At 53.4% G+C, this 19,031-nt stretch overlaps 1 protein-coding gene across 14 annotated transcripts in view; it reads right to left on the reverse strand.

Moving 5' to 3' along the window:
- LOC102986691 (POU domain, class 2, transcription factor 2) overlaps positions 1–19,031 on the reverse strand; it is a 114,155-nt gene that overhangs the window by 89,217 nt on the left and 5,907 nt on the right. For 13 of the 14 annotated variants that reach the window (XM_055078851.1, XM_055078849.1, XM_055078850.1 and 10 more), the window contains exon 4: positions 18,230–18,370. In XM_055078851.1, coding sequence (XP_054934826.1) covers positions 18,230–18,370 — 141 coding nt within the window. Of the gene's footprint in view, positions 1–8,465; positions 9,690–18,229; positions 18,371–19,031 lie in introns of those variants that run through there. The other variant, XM_007102181.4, reaches the window with a different exon arrangement.

Raw genomic sequence — 19,031 nt, forward strand, 5'->3', positions numbered from 1 at the left:
AAACAGAGGGAGGCCCGCATAGCACAAAAAAAAAAAAAAAAAAAAAAAAAAAAAAAACTGCAGATAAAGACTGAAAAATGTCCTTGGATTTGGCAAGAGAAGGTCATTAACAAGCTCGGTGCAAACGCTTTCGGTGAGTTGAGGACTCACATGGAAGATGAAGGCTGGGGCTGACGGACGAGCCAGGAGTGCACGGACATCTGTTGTTTCGCCTGCCCAGCATCCATTTCCCCACCGTCTATGACAGCTCCCTGATTTTTCTCTGAGTAACCACCCATGGCCTACCGGATACGTACGATTCCATGAGACTGTGTCCGCCAGGGTGCCCAGCTGTCCACAGGCCAAAGGGAGGTCACATGACTCAAACTGCACCAATCAGAAGCTCTCCCTGGAATTTGAATTGTGAGCTTACGTGACAGGACGCCTGAACCTGGTTGGAGCTGATTCATGCAGCAGCCAGGGCCCTGAGGAAACCTCCATTCCTTCCTGCTCTCTCGATTCCCGCCCCTGCCCTGGCTCCAGTCTTTTCTGAAGCCGGGTTCTTCGGTCTTTCCTTTCACTGTGTGTGCCACCTTTATTTCCTTCTAATAAATTCCTTGCTTGCTTAAGTTAGCAAGTCAGTCTCTGTTGCTTGCAGCCAAAGAACCCTAACTCATACTTATTTTCAAGAATTTTGTGTGGGATGAGGAGAAAGACAAAGGACAGGCACAGAGGGAGCACAGAGTAAAGGGAAGTAGAGGTTTTTTCTTAGCTTTTTGGTTTTGGTTTTGTTTTTTTATTTAGGCTGCGCCGGGTCTTTGTTGCAGCACGCAGGATCTTTAGTTGCAGCATGTGGGATCTAGTTCCCCGACCAGGGATGGAACCCAGGGCTCCTGTATTGGGAGCCCAGAGCCTTACCCACTGGACCACCAGCAAAGTCCTTGTTAGTTGCTATAGTGGTAGAAATTTGCATATATTTATAGGCTAAGAAGAAGGAGCGAGAAGGAAGGACTGTTGAAACAGAGAAGGGAAGAATGATGGAGAAATATTCTGGGAGTCCTAATGATAGGCTATGCGTGGGTGGAGAGGCTGGACTAGAAGAGAGCCTGGAGAAGGGAAGTAAAGGTGGGTGTGAATTCCTATAGGTGTGTATAGGAAGCGGAAAGAAATGAATGACTGATTAGCCTTAGTTTTATTTGTTGAGACTGAAAGGGTAGGGTTGGGGGATGTTCATGGGAGCGTGGTGACTGAGAGAGGGGGGTGACCAAGAAGTCGGAGTGGCACCTATATGTACCACTTTGCCACCATTCTTCTCTGAGCCAATCTCAACCACCTGAACCAGGGTTAAGGATGTGCTGATAGATGAGGCAGAGGCCAGGGTGTACAGGGATCCAGAGCGTGCTACTCATTTTCCATGTGCCCCTCCAGGTCCACCTCCACCCTTCTGTGCCCATATGAACAGCATCATCCAGGCTCCCTTGCCCTCTGACTTCTAACTGGGTCATTCTGGATATTTCATCTCCTACTCCCAGCTCTGGATCAGTACCGTGGTTGGTTGGTTGGTTGGTTGTTTGGTTGTTTGGTTTCTTGGCCACGCCACGTGGCTTGCAGGATCTTAGTTCCCCAACTAGGGATCGAACCTGGGCCCCTGGCAGTGGAAGCACGGAATCCTAACCACTGGACCACCAAGGAATTCCCACCACTACCATGGTTTTTTGTCCCTTTTCTTTTTTTGGTGGGGGGAGCCACGTGGCACGTGGATCTTAGTTCCCTGACCAGGGACAAAACCTGCGCTCCCTGCATTGGGCGTGCGGAGTCTTAACCACTGGACCGCCAGGGAAGTCAGAGTACCGTAGTTCTGAGAGTGGCTGCACCCTCCACAATGCTAACGCTGCTCAGGTATGTTCCACGGTCTCACCGGGCTCCAGGAATATCATTTCCTCTCCTGACCCCTGCAGACCTCAGAGTGGTCCCAACTTCCCGCTGCCTTCACCTCCCTTGTTGGTTCTCTCAACCTGCCCCACGCTCTCTGCAAAAAGTCCCTTCATTAAATGATCTTTGAAATCCCAGCTGTGGAGCCCTCTGTTTCCCGCTGGGACCCTGACTCTTAGAGAGCCAGCCAGAGAGATCAGATGGTCCAATGTGAGGCTCTGGCTGGGCAGGGAAGGGAGAGGAGCCAGGAGGGGTCTGGCCAACTGGCAGAAAACAGAGGGGTCAAGGGAGTGGAGCTCTCTCTATGAGTTGATGCTACAGGTGTGATGGCAGCGGAGGCCTGCCAGGCCCGGAAGGAAGGTGCTGGGATCAGAGCAGAGGACACTGGATTTTGAACATGGAAGATAGTACTGGGTTGTGGTTAAAACCAGGGATTTTTAATTTGGGACCCAGAGAGTGCTCTGTTGCAATCTTGGCTCTGCCACTTTACTAAATGTGTCACCCAGGGAAGTGACTTCACCTTCCTGAGTGTGTATCCTCATCTTTAAAATACCAACCCTATAGGTTTTTGGGACGGGTAAACATGTAAACTGTTTGGCACAGCGCCTGGCATGTGGTATAACTGCTCAGTAAATGTTCACTATGTGCACTGCCCTTCCGGGTCATGACTAAGTCCAAGGTGTGGTCCTGGGAGTGGATGGCTGGTGTGGGAGGAAGGTCACCAAGGATGAGGTGGAAAGAGACCAAGAGGCTAGACAACTAGAAGGATGGGTCACCACACGGAGGTCAAGGATCCCAGCAGAATGGCAGGGGCTGGGGTGGAGAAGAAGTCTGTGAGGATGTGCTAGAGTCTTCAGTTATGAGGGGGAGTAAGCAAGGAGTCAACAGATGTCAATGAGGAAGTGGAACAGAGGGTGACAGAACCCGAGGACCTAAGGCTCAAGGAAGCCTGGGTTCTGGGAAGCCAGATTAGAGTTGGTGTCTGCCTCACCTGCGTTCCCACAGTCCCTCGTACGTCCCTTTGAGATGCCCTCAGTGATCACATCCCCCACAAAGCCAGAGCATGTCAAGAGAGGGATTGGGGGCTTCCCTGGTGGCGCAGTGGTTGAGAGTCCACCTGCCGACGCAGGGGACACGGGTTCGTGCCCCGGTCCGGGAAGATCCCATATGCCGGGGAGAGGCTGGGCCCGTGAGCCATGGCCGCTGAGCCTGCGCGTCCAGAGCCTGCGCTCCGCAGCGGGAGAGGCCACGACAGCGAGAGGCCCTTGTACCGCCAAAAAAAAAAAAAAAAAAAAAAGAGAGGGATTGGATCTGACCCATCCTATAGTAGCTAGAAGTATACATTGGTAAATGATTGTTGAATGATTTGGGGGTGAGGGAAGGAGAAAAGTCATGGGTAACATTCAGTAAAGGGGCAGAGCCAGGATTGTAACACAGGACTCTCTGGGTCCCAAATTAAAAATCCCTGGTTTTACAGAAACAGACTCATAGACATAGAGAACAGACTTGTGGTTGCCAACGGGGGGTTGGTGGGAGAGGGGAGGACTGGGAGTTTTGGGTTAGCAGATACAAATTATTATGTGTAGAATGGATAAACAACAAGGCCCTACTGTATAGAATATGGAACTACATTCAATATCCTGTGATAAACTATAATGGAAAAGAATATAAAAAAGAATGTATATATATGTATAACTGAATCACTTTGCTGTACAGCAGAAATTAACACAACATTGTAAATCAAATGTACTTCAATTAAAAAAATAAATAAAATTTTTAAATCCCTGGTTTAAACCACAACCCAGTACTGTCTTCCATGTTCAAAATCCAGTATCCTGCGCTCTGACCCCAGAACCTGACTTCCAGGCCTGGCAGGCCTCCGCTGCCATCACACCTGTAGCATCAACTCACAGAGAGAGCTCCACTCCCTTGATCCTTCTGTTTTCTGCCCGTTGGCCAGACCCCCTCCTGGCTCCTCTCCCTTCCCTGCCCAACCAGAACCTCATATTGGACCATCTTATTTACCCTTGACTTTGTTCCATTTATCTCTCTGCAAACTCTTTACTTTTAATAACTTAATGCTTAAAAAAAAAGCAACCTCTTACTCAGTTTAAACAAATGTTTCCTGAGACCTTTCATACGTGGTATTCCACCTGTCTGGAATACCCTTGCCCATTCTATTCCCCCAAAGATCTCCTGCTCCTCATTCAAGAATGAGCAGAAATTAATCATGAGGGAGAAGAAAGATAAACCACAATGATATCCTACCACAAAATTAAAAGTGTCTGACAATACCAGGTATTGGCAAGGATGTGAGGCAAAGAGAACTCTCACTCAGTGCTGGTGGGACAGTAAATCGGTATAAACAATTTAGAAAAGAAGTTTGTCAGTGTAGTAGGCTGAAAAACGTCCCCCAAGGAAATTCCCCGGCAGTGGTTAGGACTTTGCCCTTTCACTGCAGGGGTCATGGGTTCGATCCCTGGTCAGGGAACTAAGATCCCGCAAGCCATGCAGCACAGCCAAAAAAAAAAAAAAAAAAAAAAAAGTCCGTGGCTTAATGTCTGGAATCTGTGAATGTTATTTTATGTGACAAAAAGAACTTTGCAGACGTGATTAAAGATTTTGAGATGAGGAGACTATTGATTATTCGAGTGAGCCCTAAGTGCAATCACAAGTATCCTTGTAAGAGAGAGGCAAAGGGAGATTTGACACTGACAGAGAGGAGGCAATGTAACTACAGAGGCAGAAATTGAAGTCATGCAGCCACAGACCAAGGGATACTGGCAGCCACCAGAAGCCGGAGTAGGCAAGGAACAAATTCCCATGTAGAGCCTCCAAGGGGAGTACGGGCCTGCCAACACCTTGACTTCGGCCCAGTGAAACTAATTTTAGACTTCTGGCCTCCAGAACTGTGAGAGAATACATTTATGTTGTGTTAATCCACTAGGTTTGCGGTAATTTGTTACAGCACTCATAGGAAACTAATTAGGCAGTACTGACCAAACCTGAACATACTCTTGCCCATGTCCAGGAATTCTCCGATTCTCCTTCCAGGTATATCCCAATAGAAATGTAAGCGTTGGGCTTCCCTGGTGGCGCAGTGGACAAGAATCTGCCTGCCAATGCCGGGTATACAGGTTCGATCACTGGTCCGGGAAGATCCCACATGCCACGGAGCAACTAAGCCCGTGCACCACAACTACTGAGCCTACACTCCAGAGCCCACGAGCCACAACTACTGAAGCCCGCGTGCCTAGAGCCCGTGCTCCGCAACAAGAGAAGCCACCACAGTGAGAAGCCCGCGCATCACAATGAAGAGAAGCCCCCACTCGCCGCAACTAGAGAAAGCCCACGCACAGCAACGAAGACCCAACACAACCAAAAATAAACTTAAAAAAAAAAAGTAAGCATTTGTTCACACACACACCACATGCCACACACACACACACACACACACACACACACAAACGTAAGAATGTTCACAGCAGCATTATACAGTACAGCTCCAAACTGCTAACAACCCAATGTCCATCAACAGTGCAATGCATGAACTACCTGTGGGATGGTCATACAATGAATGCTACGCAGCAATAAAAATGAGTCAGCTACAAATAAACAGAACGTGGAAGAATCTCACAGACACAAGGTTGAACAAAAGAAACCAGACACAACAGAAAACATACTGTATGATTCCATTTATATCAAATTCAAAAAGAGATAAAATTAACTATTTCACTGAGTGACATAAAACTAGAAAGTTAAAGAAAAGCAAGGAATTATTACTGTAAAAGAAAGAATAGTGTTCCTACCTAGGGGAAGAGGAGAGTTGTGATCAGGAGGGCGCACACGACAGAAAGGGGGTGGGGGGAATTCTGGGGTGCTGCTGCTAATGTCTGTCTTATCATGGGAGGCACGAGTGTTTTACAACAGCTTATTAACTGTACATTTATGTTTTATGCACTTTTCTGAATGCTATATTTCACAATTATGTGTTATATGGTGATATTTGTTATGTTTCACAGAAGTATCCTGGCGGGACTTCCCTGGGGGTCCAGGGGTTGTGACTCCACGCGTCCACTGCTGGGGGCGTGGGTTCGATCCCTGGTCGGGGAACTAAGATCCCTCATGCCGCATGGCCAAAAAAAAAAAAAAAAAAGTGTCTTGATGGCGGCGGCGGTGGTGATAATTTTTAATAAAATGAACAGGGAGCTTCCCAATCCATGAAGCTTTCCTGGGTCCCTCCATCCAGGGTCATCTGAGCACCCCCAGCCTCTGCTGTTTGTTCAGTCACTGACTACTCTGGGCTGTGACCCACGGTGTCCCAGTCTGGCTCACTCACCAGAACAGGAGCTGTCCAGAGCCAGCGCCCAGGCTAGAGTCCTCTCAGGATCCCCAGCAGAGGCCAGCCAGCCCAGGGCCGGGCAACCGGGAGGCCTCGCGGAACATGTGCTGTTGTGCAGGCACGCCGGGCCTGCCTCACTTACCACCTCACGTTGTCATTGTCAGGGCCCCTGTGTGTCTGCTAGCAATGTGGTAGATGACTGCCGACCGAAAGAGGGCGTGGCTGACTCTGCACTGCCACTTACCTTTGACTCAGTCCATCTGTCTCTCTACATCCCATTCAGGAATGTTCCCTAAGGCCTCCTCGAGGAATGTTCTCTGCCTGTAATGGCCCCTCTCTGTCATTCTGCTGAACTCCTACTCATCCTTCAAGAGCCAGCTCCAGGTTCCTCTCCTCTGTGAAACCATGGCCCGCCTTCCTCTGAGCTCCCACAGGCCCCTATTTCCCTTGGCTGCAGCCTGTCCACGTCCTGCCCCAAAGAATCTTTCTCGACTTCTGAAGCTCTCTGATCTCCCTGGGTTGTCCTCTTAGCCTGGGTCTGACTCACTTAATAGGCCTCCTCAGGACTCTGTGAAACACCCAACACGGGCTCTGGCAAGCCCAGGCGAGCTCCCTAGCGCATGCGCTCAGGGAGGTTCTGGAAGCGCAAGACACTACCTCGAGGTTCCCGCCACCGCCGACTCTTGGCACACACTGCGCCCGCGCAGGCTCCCGCGGCCTCCGGCTCCCGTGGCCTCAAGGTTAAGCTCCCTTACTTCCGGCATGCACTTGCCACGAAAGACGCACCCCCCTCCCCACCCCCGACCCCTGCTGAAAAGGGTGGAGCGGGCGGGGCCTAAGGCATGGGGCGGGGCTTGTAGGAGGGAGGGCCTAAGGGATAGAGCGGGGCTGAGGCAGGGGGCGGGGGCTTCAGCAAGGAACTGAAGCGGGGATGGGAGTGGAGGTGCGGGGAGGGCCAGGGCCTGAATCTTGTCCGCTAAAGAGGCTGGGCCCACCATTCGCAACCTGGAAGTTGGCGGGGAGACGCCCCACGGCCTGAGAGGCGGACGCTGAAGTCTAGCTCAGGGTAGGTGAGGACAAGCAGCAACCCCCACCCCACAAGCACGGGAAGCCCCAGGTAGAGGAAGGCCCCAAATGTTGACAGGTGGTGAAAAGAAAGCCTATGTCCCATACCAGCCAAGGAGACTCCTCTAGTTGAGGGAAGGAGAAAGCACGTGGAAGCCCCCACCTGCCTTCCCAACCTGACGGCATCCACCAGCAGAGAGCTGTTTTCCATCTCAGTGCTTCTCTACTCCTGAGGCATGTCACTTCCAAAATCCCTACTTCACACAGCTGGCTAAGTATTAAATAGATCTTATCTAGGTGCCCAGCACACATTACCTCCCTCCCAGAGAAGGTAAATGGAGACAGTCTGGGATCACACAGCAACTAGATGGATCAGGTCTTGACTCCTGGACAGGATTCAACTCCTAGACTTGCCACTGTATCCCTGTATATCAACACAGGTCAGGGGTCCAGGACAGGTTCCCAGGTGTGGATAGCTGCATCCTTTCCCCCAAGAAAAGCCAGCAGTTGGGAATCCCTGCCCTCCCCCTCCCCAACTCCCAGCCCAGGTCCCCTTCTCACCCAGGAAGGAAAGCCCCCAGTATTGTGTAAGAACCTTGAGTTCCTACACTCTTAAAACAAGGCATAGGGAAAGAGCAAGAGGCCACAACCTCAGCTGTAGCCATGGGCAGCAGGAAGTAGCGTTTGGCCTCAGGAGAAGAAACAGAGATCCAGATTTAAGATAAGTAACTGTCCAGAAGCTGTGAGGGGTGAAGAGCCACCTGGAGAGGGGTTCTAGGCAGAGAGCACTGGCTGCTGATCCATTTGGTTTCCAAACCCTTGGGCTCTGTCGGCCTTGGAGATAGACAGCTGGCCCATCTCACCGAACTAGTTAAAAAATACCAGCACTCCCAAGGACATACAGGAGCGAAGCATGTGTGAATGAGGTTGGGAGAGTCTATGACTCCAAGGCAGTATTTCCTCCTTCAACAGATGAGGAAACTGAAGCCAAAAGGAGGGCAAGCCCGTGGCAGCAGCCAGCACATGATGGTCCAGCATCCTGCCCACCCTCCAGCCAGATACCAGGCGAGGAACTCCGGGATTGGTACTGGGACCAGGCTCTAATCAGCTCCTTCCTCCAGCCCATAAAGAAAGAGTACAGCCTTGATGCCCACCTATGCCCTATCCAGGGCAGTTTTATTGGTGTCATTCATAAAAGGCCTTTCCAATCAGCCCCAAGCCTTTGCCTTTCCTTTCTGAGAAAGAAGCTGGTTCCCGGTCCTGGCCTCCTGGGAAACAGCACACTTGGTCTGATGCCGCTGCAACACATGTGTGACACTCGGTGCAGATCCATGTGCAAATCTGTGTCCAGATTCAGGGAGCAGGAGAAGGGGGAGAGCCAGGTCTGTGTGTGGAAGCTGGGCAGAGCCCGGCTGGCTGTAGAGATGTGCGGGCAAGGTGAGCAGGCCCCAGATGCACCCCAGCTCCAGTGCCCACTGGTGTGGCTGAAGCTCAGGGTTGGGGGGCGGTATAATCAGAGATCCTGAGAGAGAAGCCCTTAGGCCAAAGCAGTAAGTGGAACAGGCCAGGGCAGGAGCCCAGGAGAGATTTCAGAGGGGGCAGCGTGTGTGCACGCACACAGCCCAGGGTCAGGAATATGATGTGCACGGGGCCTTTGGTGTGTGGCTATGCCTCCCTTCCTTTCGGATCTGCAGGCCTGAGCCCCTGGCCTCCTGAAGCTGAGGGAATGCACCTAATGGGCGGGGGCGGGGGTGGGGGTGGGGGGTGGCGGGGCGGGGGAGTTAGAAAGGAAGCTCAGCTGGAAGTGGTTTAGGCCTCAAAGCCCACATCCTGTGGGAGGGTCTATCAAGGGGCCTGGCTGTCACAGTCCTCAGAGCTAGTGGAGTGACAGTCCTCTAGGAGTAGAGATGGTCGACATCCTCCAGGGGAGAAGGTGGCCCAGAGGCTAGGAGGTGGGGTCAGTCCTGCCAGGTCCAGGATCAGGAGGCCTCAGGCAGGCGCCTTCCCCCCTCCTCCTCCATCAGCAGCAGGCGGCGCCGGCCAGCCTCGTAATCGGCCTCGTCCACGCTGACCAGCAGGCGGACAGCCTCCCGGCCCACGGCTTCACGCAGAGCCTCAGTCAGGAACACGCCCCGCAGGGCCTGCAGCAGGGCACCACTCAGGTAGTCACCCCAGAAGGCGTCCAGATAGGAGAGCTCTGAGAACTTGATGTCACAGACCACAGAGCCCAGGTCCCGTGAGCGCAACACCGCCGTGGCCTGCCCAAACACGTCCAGCTGCCGTGCCAGGGCCTGGGGCCGCCGGGATGCCACGCCCTGCTCCAAGGCCGGCCCATGCTCGCAGTACTCTGCTCGCACCCTGAGCCGGATGTCTGCGGAGAAGGAGGGACTGGTCAGGGAGGGGCCGACACAAGGCGCAGGGGGGCCAGGGGGAAGAGGGGGACCGCCACCCCGCCTCGCTCCCTCCGGCCTCCTCCTCTGCCCCTCACTGTGGGTTGCCCTGCACCAGCCCCACATCCTTCCCCCTTCTGGTAACCACACCCAAGTACGGGTGACACCCTCACTCGGCTTCTCTCTTGTGGTCTGACCTGTTACCTCCTGACCTGGTGGCCTTGCTCTTCCCCTCACGTGCCCCACTCCAGCCTCAGCACCTCCTCGCTGCTCCCCCCACCAGCAGGCAGGTTCCACCCGGCCCTGCCTCTCCTTCAGCCCGGGGTGTTCTCTCCCCAGCGCCCACGGGACTTACTCCCTCACTTCCTACAGGCCTTTGCTCAGAGGCCACCTCCCCAATGAGCCTACCTCGACCACCCTGTTTACCACCACCACCTGGCCCAGGGTTCCCAGTTCCCCTTTCCTTGCTCCGTTTCTTCCCAAGGCACTTATCACCTTCTAACCTACTCTAAGCTCTCCCTTACCGTCAGGCTTATCACCTGTCTCCCCCCAATGTGAGCTCTCTGAAGGAAGGGATTTTTGTCTGTCTTGTTCACTAGTGTAGCCCCATGACATACAGTAGGTACTCAATACACATTTGTAAAAGAACCAATGCACGAATGAACGGACTTGCTTTTAGGTAAGCAGCTTTACCCCTCTTGCGTCCTCGAACAGAGAGATTCATGTGGGGCCAGTCATATCCTCAGCCCCCCAACCACCAAGCAAGCACCAGGCCCAGGAGACTCAAGGCTGGAACTGGGCTGGCTCTACTGCAAGCAGGAGCTCTCTTTCCACAGAGGCTGCCAAGAAGGTGGGCTGTGAAGCCCATAGCTGCTGGGGGCCGTTTTGCCACCAGGAGGGGAGAGAATGAAACCTACACAAGGCCAAGGATAGAGAGGAAAAGACTCCTGAGGTTCATCACGTGTGCCTGGAGCACCTGGATCTTCAGCTATAATCAAGTTCCTTTTTGCTTAAGCCAGTCTGAGTTGTGTTTGTCACTTATAACCCTGCCTACATCCACCCAAATGTGGTGGCAGTTCTGTGCAGGGGATAGGACATGGAACTTCCAAGGCTATCACTGTAAATGTGACCTCAGGCATATCACCCCCCTGTGGGATTACTGAATTCCCACCTGTGAATCGGCCTACTAACAACTTCCTCTCCACTCACAACACAGGCTATCCTGACGATCTGCTATAAGCTGGAAATGACAAGCAGTAGAATCACACGAACTCATTTAATTCACAAACGACCCTGTGAGGCAGGCCCTACCGTCAACCCAACTTACAGATGAGGAAATGGAGGCAAGGAGAAATGATTTGCCCAAGGTCGCACAGCCAGGGAGTAGCAAGGCATGACAGAGGACACTGACCCTCCCAGGCCCCACAGAGCAGCTTCAGGTCAGTGGAGCTGATTCTAAGCCAGGAGCCTTCAGGCGCTAGCCATATGACCTGGGACAAGTCACCACCTCTCTGAGCCCAGGTTCCTGCCTAAACCAGAGGACAATCCCTACTGGAAAGCCTGTTCAGATGATGGTCCACCAATGGGTGCTAAAAAATGGCAGCCACCAGCAGCTCTGATGTGCCAAACGCTTTGCCCTTGGAGATTCAGCCTGATCAGCCCTGTGGGTCAGGGGCCACAATGAACCCATTTGACAGATGAGGTAACTGAAGCTCTGGGAGGGGAAGTGTCATACCCCTGACTCCTTTCACCTTTCAAAGACTGTGTCACCACAGAGCAGAAAGTAGAAAGCAGGTCCCTGCTTCCCCAGGCGACTTCTCAGTACCACCCACTTCCTCCTCCCACCCCAAACCCCAAATGCTTCCTTTTTCTGCCTTGAGGGGAAGCTCACCCTCTCTGCTTGAGGCCCAGGAAAACCTACCTGGCCTTAGCCCCCAGGACTTCCCACACCACTCAGACCTGGCTCCCTCCATCCTAAGGATCAGATAAGACCTCTGGGCCCACATCCTGGACTCCTGTGAGTGTCTAACCACGCCCCCCAGAGCGTGGGCTGGGAAGCAGGGGACTGGGAGGAGCAGCACCTGTCCAAGGCCACACGGGGCTGCTCAGTGGCAGAGGCACAGAGCCTGGTGGCGGAGAGCGACAGACCTTGAGGCGAGTCCCGGCTCCGCCACTCTCTAGCTGTGGGGCCTTGGGCATGTGACCTCACCTCTCTGAGCCTCAGTTTCCCCATCTGAAAAACAAACAGACAAACAAGAGGTCCCTGCTGCACGATGGGGTCATGAGGATTAAGTTAGGCAACTCATGAAGCATTTGACCCAGGGCCTGGACGCCGAAGGCACCCCAAAACAGGAACTGGGATTTCAACACTCACCTCTCTACCGCCACAGCCCCTGCCTAGGCCTCGCCCTCTCTCACCTGGGCCCCTGAGCCAACCTCCCCTTCCCTCCCCTCCTCCTTCAATCCTCCCATACCCTGCCCTCCAGTCACAAGGGAAGTGGTCCCAGTACAAGCCTTACTCACAAAATGACCTGTCCACCTCTTCTGCCCAGAATGCCCATCACCCACCAAGGCCCGGCTCACAGGACCTGTGGCCCGTCCAGGTGAATCCCTTCCCAGATGGCCTTTCTCCTCAGCACAGACTGCTACTAGACCTGCGGTGGAAATTGTCTATTCACCCAGAGCCCACCGGGCATGGTGGGGGTGGAAGGAGGACAGGATCAGGGGGAACCCTCATGTGTCCCATTCATCCTTCCATTCAACAGACATTTACTAAGCGCCAGGGACGGTGGGGAGACACGAGCGCCCCACCACAAGTGGGAATGGAAGACATGAAAGCCCCAGTCAAGGAGCACTTTGTATAGGCCAGACCCTACCCAGGTGCTTTCTCTGTCTTAACCCCTGAGTCCTCACAGCACTTTCATTATCCCAAATACAGCTGAAGACATGGTCCAACCTCCGGTCTGGAACACAAGAGGACAGTACACAGAAGGGGAGGACAGGGACGCTCCACCGGAGAAAAGGAGAGCTGTGTGTCATCTGAGCCACCGCTCCAGCCGGCCCTGAATCACCGGCATCACGCACAAGCTCTCTCTGTTCCTCGCCAAAATAACTTAACCGTAGGGTAACACTTATATAGTACTTACTGCACTACCTTCACACATTTCACATCTATTGACCTTTTTGATCATGCCTGCAACTGTATGAGGCAGTGCTATTGTCCCCTTTTTGTAGATGAGGAAACTAAGGCACAGAGGGTGAGTCACCTGCCCAAGGCCACACAGGCAGGAAATGGCAGAGCTGGAATTCCAACCGAGATGCCTGGCTCCAGAGCCCAAGCTCTTTTAACTATCCCTATCCTGTTTGCTGCCTCTCATACAACCATACACATAAATCCATAATTAAAAGACATTCCAAGGGTCAGGAGAGGAAATTATAGAGAACGATTTAGATTGAAACAATCAGAGAGGACCTCTCCAGGAAATGACATTGGAAGTAAAATGTGAAAGAGAACAAGTAAATCGAGACAGGAAAGCAGTGAAAAGAGAAGAGCGACTTTCCCAGAAGAGATCGGTGTGGGTGAAAGTCCAGAGGCAAAAAATGAACTTGGGGCATTCACAGGCTAGGGGGCCAGCATGGTGGAAAAGTGTACAAGGGGACAACTGGAGGCACGGGGCTGACCACGCCCTGGCAGGCTGGGGCAGGGAGTCTGGGGCCTCCTGAGCTGACCACACCTCTCTGCAGCTCGGTGGCCTCCTCCATAAAACAACCTCACCCCAGTACCTGTTCTCATGGGGCCACTGTGAGGATTACACGGCTGGATGCAGGTAAAGGGCTGAGGCCAGTGTCTGGCACTCCTCTGAGTGCAGCAGAAAGGAAGTGGCCTCAGGAAACCAAGACAACTCCAGCTGCTCTGCAGAAGCAGCAGGGCGGTCAGAAAAAGAGCCAGGGCAGCACTCAGGGAAGACTGAAGGTGGCTGAATAGTTTCCTCCGGCCAGGAACACACCAAGCATTTGTCAACAGTCCCTCTGCAATGGTAGGGAGATGCTCCCTGCCCCCAGGGTGGAGGGTGGGGCCCCGAGAGGAGAGCTGCTCCGGGTTCCTGCACTCAGGTGGGCCCCAACACTTTTCTTTTTTTAAAAAATTTATTTATTTATTTATTTATTTTTGGCTGCATTAGGCCCTCCTTGCTGCGCACGGGCTTTCTCTAGTTGCGGAGAACGGGGGCTACTCTTCTTTGTGGTGCGTGGGCTTCTCATTGCGGTGGCTTCTCTTGTTGCGGAGCAAGGGCTCTAGGCGCGCGGGCTTCAGTAGTTGTGCCTCGCAGGCTCAGCAGTTGTGGCTCGCGGGCTCTAGAGCGCAGGCTCAGTAGTTGTGGCACACGGGCTTAGCTGCTCCGCGGCATGTGGGATCTTCCTGGATCAGGGCTCGAACCCGTGTCCCCTGCATTGGCAGGCGGATTCTTAACCACTGCGCCACCAGGGAAGCCCCGCAACACTCTTGTCCCTCTACCCGACACCTCATCAGTCTCTCTTCTGGGACAGAATGGGCCGCAGGGGGAAATGGGAGGGGCTTTCCAGTGGGGGATCAGGAAAGGTATGAGGGACAGGCCCAGGTGAGCAGGTGAGCAGCCTTCCATGCCAGACCCTGTGCTGGGTGTGGTTGGAGGCCAGGGATGACTCTCTCACTCAGGTCTCCCCTCCGGGAGTTACTAATAGGAAAGGCTGGGGACACAGAGGACCTGTGCCCAGCAGAGAGAATCAGCTAGTAAGCTCTAAGGGACAGACTCTGCCCTCCAATGCCACACCAATACCAGCACCTCCTCTGGACAAGAGCCGGCCCCCTCTTCTGCTCCAGTCTTTTCCCCAAAGGCACAGCCAGAGTCACGGTGTCACTGTAAAGTCCTTCAACCTTTCCTGAACTAATGCATGGAAGCAGTGAGCAGCTGCTGCCACCAAGGGCAGTAAGAGACAAGCAGCCTCTGCCTGCTTCCTAAAGGAAGAGCACAATACCACCTAGGAGGTGAGCTTGAAAAAAAACAGAAGGGGGGCTTCCCTGGTGGCGCAGTGGTTAAGAATACGCCTGTCAATGCAGGGGACACAGGTTCAATCCCTGGTCCGGGAAGATCCCACATGCCGCGGAGCAACTAAGCCCGTGTGCCACAACTACTGAGCCTGTGCTCTAGAGCCCTGGAGTTACAACTACTGAAGCCCATGCGCCTAGCGCCCATGCTCTGCAACAGGAGAAGCCACCGCAGTGAGAAGCCCACGTGCAGTAACGAAGACCCAATGCAGCCCCCAAAATTAATTAATTAATTAAAATTATTTAAAAAAAAAAAAAAAAAAAAAGGGCATTTCCTGGCAGTCCAGGGGTTAGGATGCTGCACTTCCGTTGCCAAGGGCGGGGGTTCGATCCCAGGTCAGGAAACAGATCCTGCAAGCCGCACAGCGTGGCCAAAATAAGAAAACAAAAAAACAAAACCATCAAACCCGAATCTGATCAAGCCTCTCCAGGCCCAACTACCAATTTTCAGGAAATACAGACGACAGGGGAACATGTTCAGTCAATCCTACCACAGAATGCAATCTGCAAAATCCAGTCTTTGGGACTGGATTTACGGGACAACTACTTTCAACAAATACAATGCAAGGGTGGTGGGGGAGAAATCAGAGGTGGTGGGGGACTCCTATAAATTAGGAGAGACTTAAGAGAACCAATATTTATAAGAATTAGAAATTTAAGCACTGAACAGACACATGAGAGTAAGAAGTTATTGTTATTTTTTTGGTGTGATTTTTTTTTTTTTTAAGAATTCTTATTCTTTTTTTGGGGGGGGGGGGGCTGCGCAGGTTGCAGGATCTTAGTTTCCCAACCAGGGACTGAACTCGGGCCACGGCAGTGAAAGTGCCAAGTCCAAGTCCTAACCACTGGACCGTCAGGGAATTCCCCAATTCTTATCTTCTAGAAATACACAGTGAAAAATCTACCAGTGAAATAAAAGGACACCTGGAAATGACTCCAAAATAACGTGGCTAATGAAACAAGATCAGCCACGACCTGACAACTGCTGAGGTTGGGTGCCGGGGAGCCAGGATTCGTTATGCTAATCTGTCTGCTTCTATTTCTTCTCCATAGGAAACACTGAAGGGAAAAAAAGCAAAGCTCAGCCTGTCATTCAAGTCCTCCAACTGCTTTCCATCATTTAAAAAAACGCAAAGCCTGGCCCGTGGCTCCCAGGCTCTGCAGGATGGGCCCCTGGTCACCTCTCCTGCCCTCACCCCCTGGCAGCCTCCCCGCACTCCCTCTGCTCCAGCCCTGCCGGCTTCCTCTCCATCCCAGCACCACCACTGCCATGTCCCCACACAGGCCTCTGCTCCTGCCGTCCCCTCAATCTGCAACACCCTGCCTCAGCCATCCACACACTCCTACCTCTCTTCCTGTCTTCTGAAAGGCCTTCCTAGACCACCCTACCTTGAAAATCCACCTAGAACTGCATTTTCCATCATTGTCTACCCCCTCCCCCTGCTTGTTTCTCTTCACAGCTGACACCTGAAGTTTCTCTTCCTTCCCTTAGCCTTCTCCTCCCACCAGAACACAAGCTCCACGAGGGCAGGGGCCTCCAGTCCCTTCTGTGGGATGCAAGCAGGGAGTCAATGCTCTATAAACACACGTGGAACAACCAAATGAGCAAACCCGAACTTCAGCCCAGCCCTGCCACTCCGCACAATGGGGGACGGCATCCCTACCTCAAGGGCCGTCTTGAGAATTCAAGGTCAGGTGAGGAGCACGCTCAGCACAGAGCGCAGTGGACGGCCCTGAGAGGGATGTGGAAACTCAGAGGTCCTGTGTCTGAGCCCAGGATTCCCCATGGCCCCTTCCTCACACTCTTGGGACCTCCGGAGTTCAGTCTGGTTCTATCCCTCAGTGGAAGGCAGCTGCCTGGGGGTCAACCCCCACGGCTATCACAGGTGAGGAGGAGGCAAGAATGGCAGACACGTTCCTCACTCAGGTCTGGAGGGACCTCCTTCCACCCCTGGGACTAGGCCATCTCCATTTTCAGGGCAGAAAACCAGGCCCTACTAGGGAAAGCCTCACTCCAGCCCCACCCTGCCTGGTGAGTCAGCAGTCAGAACTGCGCAGCCATGCCCCACAGCAAGAGACAGCCACACCCAGGTTCACAACCTCCCCACCCTCAGAGAAGAGATGGAGGCCTCCAGCAGCAAGACCCCTCGCAGGCCTCAGCCTGGCCTGCTCCCTACAGAGGCAGTGACTCTCTAGGCCACCCAGCCAGTGGGTGGCTCTGGTAACTAACTCCTGACTCTGGGGAGAGTCACGACCAAACAGCCACCCCCTCAAGTGCGGGCTGTCTGAGGACTCAGGCTGGCTCCACTGGCCTGTTCCTCCTGAAAGCAGCCAGCACAGGTGTCTACAGCCTCATCTAGGGAGCGGCTAGGACCACCAGGGCCTGGGGGGCCGCAATGGGCACCAGGAGGAGGCAGGCTCATGCGCTCTGGGGGCTGGAGGCTCTGCAGATGGCAGGAGGAAGCGCCCCGAGGCCAAGGTCTCCTGGGGGATGCAGAGCTGCCACCACCTGCCCCTCAACCTTCCCTCCTATAATTCCACCCCCACCCACCCAGCCTGAGCCTCTCACCAGCTGATACCCTCTGTGACCAGAGTCTTGCCCAACTCAGAGGAGGGGGTACCAGAGGGGCGTGTGGGAGTGTGAGAGAGCATGCGCCCTACCCGTGCCTGTGTCCTCCCCTCAGGACCAGTGAGAATTTCTCAAGGGCAAGGTCTGCATGAGTCTGCAGAGCAGAGTCCCCTAACCCACTCAACCCACTTGTCTGCAAGGACAGTCAACCCTATATCCAAAATGTTAATTTCCTTAAGTCCACCTCCTTCTCACCCTCTCCAACGCCACTACCCCAGGCCAGACCTCTGCTTCATCCTTGTTGGACTGTGAAGCCCCTCCACTCATTTCCCTGCTTCCACTTTGTTGGATTTATTTCATGTGCACCTACAGAGCATGTGTTACATGTCCAGCACTGTTCTAAGCACTTCGCAAATTGTAACTCATTTATTAACTGATATTCCAGATGAAATCGGAGTTCCTTTAAAAACTGGTATCAGATCACTTCACTCCCCTGCTAAAAATGCTTGGAAAGCACTTGACTCACAGAATAAAATCTAACTCCCATCTGCTCTGAGGCCTGCCAGGCCCAGCTGCTCAGCCCCTGCCTGACTCCTCCAACAAAAAATGACATTGAGGACAGGGGACTGTCAGGAAAGCCTTCCTGGAGGAGGCGGCACACAACACAAACCTTCAACTATGGGCAGGATGTAGACAAGCGAGTAGGCAACAGAAAAGACAGGGACTCCACTGTGCTGACAGATGCATGGAGCTGCTGCCCACCCACTGGGTGTCACAACCCAGATGAGGGCCCACTTCTCCCACCCTTCAGCTCTACTGGCTGCAACAGGCACTGCACATGCACTCCCAAGGCACGCACAGACACCTACCACAGGTCACTTTGCCTTCTGAGGTAGGCCCGGCTGGCTCCTGCTGCTGCTGGGGGGTGGCTGGACTCCCTCTCTGCCGCCGTCTGGCGCCACCACTGGGACGGCCCCGACTCCGCCGCTGCCGTTTAGTTGGGGGAGAACCTGAGGAGAGAAAGATGGTGCAGGTTGAAGATCAGATGATGGGTGGAGCACCAAGGTGGGTGCCCAAGGAAGCGCTCAAGGCTGGACTCCATGCTGTCAGACCCTGGGTGAGCCCCTCTGCTTCCTGGGCCAAAAGATGGCGAATAAGTACAAGTTAGCATCATCTAGAAGGACAGATGAGCACACCGCACCACCTGGCAGTCCCACTCTCAGGTGTGACCCCAGAGAAACCCTGACTACTCACACCAGGAAACAGGAAGGACAACAGTAGCTGGAGCTTTGTTTATAGTTCCTAACCACATAAACCTGAAAACAATGTAAACGTCTGGCAAAAAGAGTTAATTTCCACAATAGATTGCTTAGTGAAATAAAGCAAGTGAAAAACAAATATCTACAGTTTGCTACGTTTTGTATAAAAAAGGAGGGGAAACAAGAATACATTATTTGCTATTTTTTCGGGCTTCCCTGGTGGCACAGTGGTTGGGAGTCCGCCTGCCGATGCAGGGGACGTGGGTTCGTGCCCCGGTGCGGGAGGATCCCACAGGCCGCGGAGCGGCTGGGCCCGTGAGCCATGGCCGCTGAGCGTGCGCGTCCGGAGCCTGTGCTCCGCAACGGGAGATGAGAGGCCGCAACAGTGAGAGGCCCGCGTACCGCAAAAAAA

The sequence above is a fragment of the Physeter macrocephalus genome, chromosome 17 (assembly GCF_002837175.3).
Source record: "Physeter macrocephalus isolate SW-GA chromosome 17, ASM283717v5, whole genome shotgun sequence".
Classification (NCBI taxonomy): domain Eukaryota; kingdom Metazoa; phylum Chordata; class Mammalia; order Artiodactyla; family Physeteridae; genus Physeter; species Physeter macrocephalus.